This window comes from Myxocyprinus asiaticus, chromosome 31 (assembly GCF_019703515.2).
Source record: "Myxocyprinus asiaticus isolate MX2 ecotype Aquarium Trade chromosome 31, UBuf_Myxa_2, whole genome shotgun sequence".
NCBI classification, from domain to species: domain Eukaryota; kingdom Metazoa; phylum Chordata; class Actinopteri; order Cypriniformes; family Catostomidae; genus Myxocyprinus; species Myxocyprinus asiaticus.
The window spans coordinates 41,983,727-41,992,724 of NC_059374.1; the positions used below are offsets into that span (position 1 = coordinate 41,983,727).

The 8,998-nt window shown below is 40.2% G+C and overlaps 1 protein-coding gene across 1 annotated transcript in view; it reads left to right on the top strand.

Annotated features, from left to right (window-relative positions):
* Window positions 1-412: 412 nt before the first annotated feature.
* Window positions 413-8,998, top strand: part of LOC127422598 (frizzled-4-like) — a 16,241-nt gene continuing 7,655 nt past the window's right edge. The window contains exon 1 of the mRNA XM_051666262.1: window positions 413-927. Within this exon, the coding sequence (XP_051522222.1) occupies window positions 688-927 (240 nt within the window). The 5' untranslated portion in view covers window positions 413-687. The remainder of the gene's footprint in view (window positions 928-8,998) is intronic.

Genomic DNA, 8,998 nt, shown 5'->3' on the forward strand with positions numbered 1-8,998 from the left:
CAGTTTTATAAATAGTCTTTAATATAGTAACATAAATGTACCAAGTAAAATTAACAAATAAAACATTAGTGTAAAAGTAGAGAGTAAAATAACATATTATATATATATATATATATATATATATATATATATGAGTTATTAAAAGGTATAAAGTCCAACAGGCAAAAAATGTTTCTATCTCTTAATTAAATTTTACTTGAATTTCGAAGTACTTTGTATATAATAAATTAAACATTCAACAGGAGGTTAATGACCATTCTTGTTGTACAGTCACTCTTGTCTTGTATTGTTATTGTGGCCACTAAGCCCCGCCCACATTCTCGATCTGACGCTCTAATTGGCTGACGCAGGTCTGGGGCAGCTGTCCCGTCTCCGTCTAGACCTAAACTGGGCAGAACCCGCGCGACTGCGCCAAAGACACACCGGAGCGCTGCAGGATTCACGGACGATCCCTCCGCGTCTAAATAAGGATTTTATCCGCTTGATAGGACTAAAAGAAGGCTCGTGAGGTTTATTCCAGGAACGGAACTAACGGGTTTAACGGATTCACCCCCGCTTACGGACTCGCTCAGTTCTGGCACGAGACGCTGAGAAAGTTTTGGCCAGTTGCGTCTCAGGTTAGCCCGTGTGGAATTCCGCGCTCCCGTAATTCGGAGGGATTTTGTGCACCGGGTTGTCGGTGTCGTCATGGGTCGGTTCGGGCTCGCGCTGTTGACGCTCCTTACGGCGGTGTTTGGGTTCGCGCACGCGTTCGGAGACGAGGAGGAGATGACCTGCGACCCGATCCGCATCTCCATGTGTCAAGATCTGGGATACAATGTGACCAAGATGCCGAACCTGGTGGGAAACGTTCTGCAGTCCGACGCCGAACTACAACTGACCACATTTACCCCACTGATACAGTACGGCTGTTCGAACCAGCTGAAGGTGAGAGCTTACAACGCACGCACGCATAAACTGTTCTCAGGCTCTTAAAACCAAGTTGTGTGGATGGCTATGGAGTTATACATGTGCCACAATTCTGCACGCGCAAAATTATATTTTGAGCGTACAAAAATGTTCTGCGCGTGCAAGATGAAATTTAAGGCGCACAAAAAGTTATTTTGCACGCGCAAGCTGATATTTTGAGTGCAAAGAAAATAAAAATAAGTTCTGCACGGGCAAGATGATATTTTGCGCGCACAAAAAGTTATTTTGCATGCACAAGATGATATTTTGATCTCACAAAAAAATGTCCAGTTCGGGCAAGATGAACTTTTGAGCGCACAAAAATGTTCTGCTCGCGCAGGATGATATTTTAAGCATACAAAAATGTCTTGTGCTCGCAAGATGAACTTTTGAGCGCACAAAAAGTAATTTTGCACACGCTTGAACTTAGTTTTGTAAAGCAATGTATCTTCTTTCAAAGTTAAATTCATTTTGATCAAACGAAAATCGATTTTGCGCTTGAATAAAGTTTATTTGAATGATTATTGATTATTGAAAATTTATTTGAATTTGCTCAGAATTCTTAAATTTTCCTCCTACCCACTCTGCGTGCAAAATACCTGTTTGCATGCTCAAAATATCATTTTGCGCACGTTGAACATTTTTTGTGTGCTCAAAATATAATTTTGTGAGCACAGAATTGTGGCACAAGTATAACTCCATAGATGGCCCTCGTTATTATCTTTATATATGGGCCAAATAATGTCTTAAAGGGATAGTCATCATTCACTCACCCTCATGTTGTTCCAAACCCATGTGAATTTCTTTCTTCCGTGGAACTCAAAAGATGTATGTTTGCCTCACCATTCACTTTCATTGGAAAAAAAGCTGCAATAAAAGTGTATGGTTATTTAGACTGTCATTCTGCCTAACATCTTTTGTGTTAAATAAAGAAAATGGGTTTGGAATGACATGGGGGTGAGTAAATAATGACAGAATTTATCTGACATTATAAGACATTATTTGGCCCATTTATAAACATATTAAGGAGTAGGGATGGGAATCGTTAGGAATTTAACAATTCCGGTTCCTTAACGGTTCCAGTAGTTCTGGATAAATGTAATTTATATTGGATTTAACGACGTTATACAATCAATATATTTTCTACTTTTGTTTTTAAAATCCCAAATACTTAAATGAATAAAACAGCCTATATATATATATATATATATATATATACTCTTTATTAAAGACACAACACATCCAGTTACTCATTGTTTTATTTATACAAAATATACATTTACAAATATATAATTCTTTGGAGTTACATTTTTCTACCGTATATACACCGATCAGCCACAACATTAAAACCACTTGCCTAATATTGTGTAGGTCCCTCTCGTGCTGTCAAAACAGCACCAAACCGCATCTCACAATAGCATTCAGAGATGATATTCTTCTCACCACAATTGTACAGAGCGGTTATCTGAGTTACTGTAGACTTTGTCAGTTCAAACCAGTCTGGCCATTCTCTGTTGACCTCTCTCATCAACAAGGCGTTTCCATCCGTGGAACTGCCCCTCACTGGATGTTTTTTGTTTTTGGTACCATTCGGAGTAAATTCTAGAGACTGTTGTGTGTGAAAATCCCAGGAGATCAGCAGTTACAGAAATACTCAAACCAGCCCATCTGGCACCAACAATCATGCCACAGTCCAAATCACTGAGATCACATTTTTTCCCCATTCTCATGGTTGATGTGAACATTTACTGAAGCTCCTGACCCGTATCTGCATTATTTTATGCACTGCAGCCACACGATTGGCTGATTAGATAACCGCATGGATGACTGTTGGTGCCAGATGGGCGGGTTTGAGTATTTCTGTGGCTGATCGGTGTAAATCTTAATACATAACAGCCAATTATAGTAAATGCCTTTACACTGTTGCATTCACAAATGGACGTATAATAACAAATTACAGGCTAATTTAAAGGTAGTGTCAATTTGACAGATTTTAAGAGTTAGCTCATCCATAAAATTAATGCCGTCATTATATACACACCCTCATGTTGTTCTAAACCGTAGACATTTTTATTCTTTGGAACACAAAAGTAGATATAAGGCAGAACATTTGGGACTGACATTCTCCGTCACCATTTTCTTTCATTGCATCTTTCTTTTCTATAAAGTGAGTGGTTGACTGAAATTCAATATTGCAATATCTTCTTTTGTGTTTCACAAAATAATAACATACAGGTTTGGAACATATGGAGCCCCGAAAGAGCACAGAGAGATTTCCCCATAGTTGAACAATGGTATTTGTAGTAAAGCCATAACCGCAAAACTTACCATGGTTTTAGTAGTAACCATATTTTAACCATGATACTTGTAGTGAAACTGTTGTATAATAACACAGGACAATGACAAGTTGATAAAATTTGAATTGTGTGGTTCCTCTGGTTTTACTACCATAATTGAACTATTGTTACTGCTGAAAAAACAATATTTAACTGAAAATTAAACTTTGTTTTACTACAGAAACCATTGTTTAACCATGGCATTTAAAAACCATTACTATGAGATTTACCATGGTTATTAAAGTCATGTTTGCTAAAATTTTACTCAAGTAAAACCATTGATAATTTATTGCGAGTGAGCAATAATAAAGGGTTAGTTCAACCAAAAATGAAAATTCTCTCATTATTTACTCACCCTCATACCATCCCTGGTGTGTTTGACTTTCTTGCTTCTGCAGAGCACATTTGACAAAAAATAGAATAATATCTCAGCTCAGTAGGTCCTTAAAATGCAAGTGATTGTTGATGCGACTTTTGAAGCTCCAGAAAGAACATACAGTCAGCATAAACGTCACCCATATGACTCTAACTCTTATAAAGAGATATGATCGCTTTTGGTGCGAAAAAGATCAATATTTAAATACTTTTTAACTATAAAGCATCGCTTCCAGTCAGCAGCAGTATGCGCACATGACGTAATCGCGTTGGCATGTTCACGTGGAAACTGACGCACGTGCGACACACGCAGAAGAGTATGGAGTTATACTTGTGCCACAATTCTGCACGCACATAATTATATTTTGAGCGCACAAAAAAATGTCTGCGTGCACAAGATGATATTTTGAGGCATCAAAAAAGGTATTTTGCATGCAGAGTGGGTAGGAGAAAGCAAAATGTAAGAATTCTGAGCAAATTCACGATCACATAAACTTTATTTAAACGCAAAATTTATTTTCGTTTGCTCAAAATGAATTTATCTTTGCAAGAAGATACATTGCTTTACAAAACTAAGTTCAAGCGTGTCAAAAAGAAAAAACATTTGAGCTCAAAATATTTCATCTTGCACACGCAGAACATTTTTGTGCGCTCAAAATATAATTTTGCGCATGCAGAATTGTGGCATGTATAACTCCATAGAAGAGCAGCACTGTTTACAGCTGAGGAGGAGGAACAATGTGCAGAAGCTTCGTTGGTTTTGGTTTAGATCTGTATTTGTATCTGTTTGTTTACTCACAATGATGTGTTTGTGTGCTTATCCTGGATGTCTAAACCGAGAGAAAAATGTGAGATTACACCCGTAACATGCCAACGTGAATTCGTCACACGAGAGCACTCTCATGAATGTATAATCTGCTGCTGCCCGAATGATGGTTTATTGTCAAAAAGTACTTAAATGTAGACCTTTTTTACACCAAAAGCGATCGTGACACTTTAGAAGTCATTTGGATGACGTTTATGCTGACTGGCTGTGATTTTTGGAGCTTCAAAAGAGAAATCTCCATTCACTTGCATTTTAAGGACCTACTGAGCTGAGATATTGTACTTCAAATGTGTTCTGCTGAAGACAGAAAATCATACACACCTGGGATATCATGAGGGTGAGTAAATAATGAGAGAATTTTCATTCTTGGGTGAACTATCCCTTTACGTTAAGCAAAGCCTTAGTGACAAAATACTTACAATTAAGGTTTTCTTGGATACTTTACCCAAAAAATGAAAATTCTCTCATAATTTTCTCACCCTCATGACATCTCAGATGTGTATGATTTTCTGTCTTCAGCAGAACACATTTGAAGTAAAATATCTCAGTTCAGTAGGTCCTTAAAATGCAAGTGAATGGTGACCAAACTTTGAAGCTCCAAAAAGCACATAACATCAGCAAAAAATGTATCCATAAGCCAAGAGTGGCTTCTGAAGTGATCCAATCGGTTTTGGGTGAGAACAGACCGAAATATAATTCCTTTTTCATTATAAATCATGACATCAGCAGCCTCCTTGGCGATCATGATTTCATGGTCGATTATGCTTCCTGGCGCCATCTAGCGTTCGGTGCATGTGTCAAGCACTATTAAGTGTAATCGAGCTAGAAGAGGCCTAATCGAGCTAGAAGAGCCACCTCAGCGGTTAAGGCTCTGGGTTACTGATCAGAAGGTCGGGGGTTCAAGCCCCAGCACTGCCAAGATGCCACTGTCGGGCCCTTGAGCAAGGCCCTTGACTCTAACTGCTCCAGGGGCGCTGTATCATGGCTGACCCTGCACTCTGACCCCAGCTTAGCTGGGATATGTGAAAAAAAGAATTTCACTGTATATGTGCAAACGTATAATGTGTGATAAATAAATATAAAACATTTTTTTTAAAAAATAAATAAATAGAAATCATTATCGTGCATAGAGACTGCACTGGCAAATGTACAGTGAAAAAGGAGTTATATTTTGGTCTGCTCACCAAAAACCAGATCTGGATCACTTCAGAAGACATTGATTAAACCACCAGACTCAAATGGATTACTGTTATGCGCCTTTATCTGCTTCTTGGAACTTCAATTCACTTGCACTGCATGGACCTACCGAGCCGAGATATTCTTCTTAAAAAAATGTGTTTGTGTTCAGCAGATGAAAGAATGTCAAACACATCTGGGATGGCATGAGGGTGAGAAAATGATGAGAGAATTTTCATTTTTGGGTGAACTGTCCCTTTAAGAGATTCTCTGCAATTGGATCAAGTTCTTTGCTCATGCAGTTCAAGTTTAAGTTATATTTGCATACATCTACTTGCAAGTCGACAGCCATCCATATAAAAGCAGAAAAGAGTCTTGTGTGGTCCAGGTTGACACCGGTTAAGGCCAACATCTGTAAGTTCTCTGTCTTCAACTGGGGCTCACAGAAAACAGAAGACCTGCAATAAAAAAAACAATGCAATTAAAATATTGCCATATTACCCACTTCAGTATCAAATCTAGTCACAGGAGTATTCCCAGTACTGTAACAACTCTTATGATGCCTTTAAAACACTACAAAGGTTTTTGTATTGTGGGCGAGACAGCATTTGAGAGACTAAAGCGAGGAGCAGTGAGTAAGTTGGCCAGATTTCTGTGAAAATGATTGAAAATGGATTCCCTGCAAATACTGAGGTCATGTAACTTTGTATTAAAACTCTGGCATCAATTCACAATCTTAATTTAAAGTAACATGGCAGCATTGTGCGAAGTCAACTAGCCTCACGGCAAATGTTCCTTCCTTTGACATGCCGTTTTCATGAAAAATAGGCTGCATGCTGCAAACTTCAAAATATAATGTGTGCCATAATGTGCTAGAAAATAGCAATAAATTAATTTGTTTTCATAAATTAACTTATGAGGCATTTTTATGTTCTTGCCCTTTTATGGGTTAATGATCAGCAGGCTTACAAAATATTTGATATGTACACTTTTCTGGAGTAATTCGTGTGCATCAGTACAGGCAACATTTATTTCCACTGACATCTGTTTTTTAATCTGCACCATGTATGCTTCATCCATGCATTTGCAAACCCCCCTCTGGTAAGATACAAAAGCTTGCAAAGGTGGAAAATTGTGATCAGTGATGAGAAAGCCTTTACCATTCAGTGATGTGGCTCTGTTGATTTACTGTAAAGGCAAACCCTAAAAAATGAGCTGAAAAGTTGTCTAATAACTGTTACCTTCTGAAGCATGAAGCAAATGAAACAGGGGTAAAGCACTGAACATCTCTCTGAAACTTGAGACTTCCACCTTTGCCATGCTCATTTGGACCTCTGTGGTGAACATTAGTGCAGAAAATGCCACAAGGTTTGTCCCTGAAATAAAAACAAAGTCTTTGAGAAAGTAATGACAGTTTTAACATCTGTTCATCTTGTGTATGATTGACTCAGTCTGGCACGTGTGGCACCACTGCAGGCTCACGTGCACGTCATAGGACAGTCGTGAGCAGAAGTCAGATAAATTAAAGAATTTTCAATAAATTAAAGAAGAGTCGAATTGATCATGTTGAAGTTGGCAATCTACAACAACTGAAATGAGTCCGACACTGACGGTTGGCCCCTTGTAGATTCAAAAATGCACATGCGCAAAACTCCGATTTCTCTAACCAAGTTTCAACATAGAACAAACATTATGGTTTCGACCAAATCGGTGGCAGGTACACATTTCAACATTGAATAGATGTTTTGTTTTCGACCGAACAACGTTCTGATGAACCGACCAAAGAGTGAATGTTGATTCAACATTGAGAATTGAACGACGACTGATACCGACCTTTACAACTAAAAATAGACGTTGAATCGATGTCTCCTTGCTATATAGTTGGCTGTGTCCTTCTTAGACCAGTCCTCTGGAGGCTGTAGGCTAGACGACGACTCAGCATTCAGCGCTAGAATGATGTGAACCATGTGATATTTTACTTTGTTTATAAAAACCATATACTGCAAAAAACGACGTTATCGTGGAGACAGTGTGTGTGGAGGCTTCACGCTATTCTCTGCAGCATCCACGCACAACTCACCACGCGCCCCACCGAGAGCAAGAACCGCATTATAGTGACCACGAGGAGGTTACCCCATGTGACTCTAACCTCCCTAGCAACCCGGGACAATTTGGTTGCTTAGGAGACCTGGCTGGAGTCACTCAGCATGCCCTGGATTCGACCTCGCCACTCCAGGGGTGTTAGTCAGCGTCTTTACTCACTGAGCTACCCAGGTCCATTTCAGAGAATGCTGGGTTTTATGACGACAGCATCCGCCGTCATACCGTTAGGTCTTTTACATGAGACCTCTCCAGTGCTGGCTCAAACTTTATGTACCACGGTACACCTTGCGCCAAGCGCGCATGTGCGTCACTGTGACTCGCCGCTTTCTGGCTGCTCTAGCACCATGGACAGCTCCAACCTTTTATCAGCAGGGTATTATGCTGGGTCAGGTTTTCAAGCAAAAAGTGGTGACCACGGATGCGTCCAACACAGGCTGGGGCGCGCTGTGTGACGGATGCCCAGCTTTCGGCACCTGGACAGGTGCGAAATGGGCGTGGCACATAAACAGCCTGGAACTGCTGGCTGTCTTCTTAGCTGTGAAGGCTTTTCATTCCGACATAGCAAATCATCACGTTCTGATCCGGTCGGACAACATGTCAGTAGTGGCGTACATAAATCGCCAGGTCTTTACCAATGATTAGCCTGGCGCAACGCCTCCTCGTGTGGAGCAAGCACCATCTCCATTCCCTGAAAGCGACATATGTCCCGGGCCACTTAAACTGTGGAGCGGACATGCTGTCACACCAGGGACTGATGGCGGGGGAATGGAGACTTCACCCTCAGACGGTTCAGAAGATTTGGGAAGTATTCGGCCAAGTGGAAATCAACCTATTCACCTCCGCAGAGGCCAACCACGCCTATATTTCACAGGGCGCGAACTGCCCTATTGGTGAGAAAGTGCATTCAACTTGAGGCACGGCCTTCTCATGGGAATGGACAAATGGTGTATCCCTGCAGGACATATGCCTTGCAGCAGGATGGTCATCGCAAAACACGTTCACAAGGTTTATCTCTATCTCTTCATGAGTCCTCTCTGTCAAGAAAGCTTACTATCCTAACACCCAGCGGGTGAGCCCAAGCTCCTTTATTACGGGCAGGTTACCTGTTATAATTTTAATACAACCGCCTGTATAGTCTGTTATCCAAATTAATCGCTCTAAAGTCACAAGCACTTCCGATAAGAATAAAACCTCCCTCCCAACCTCTGGTTATGAAGGGGTTAAATTTATACCG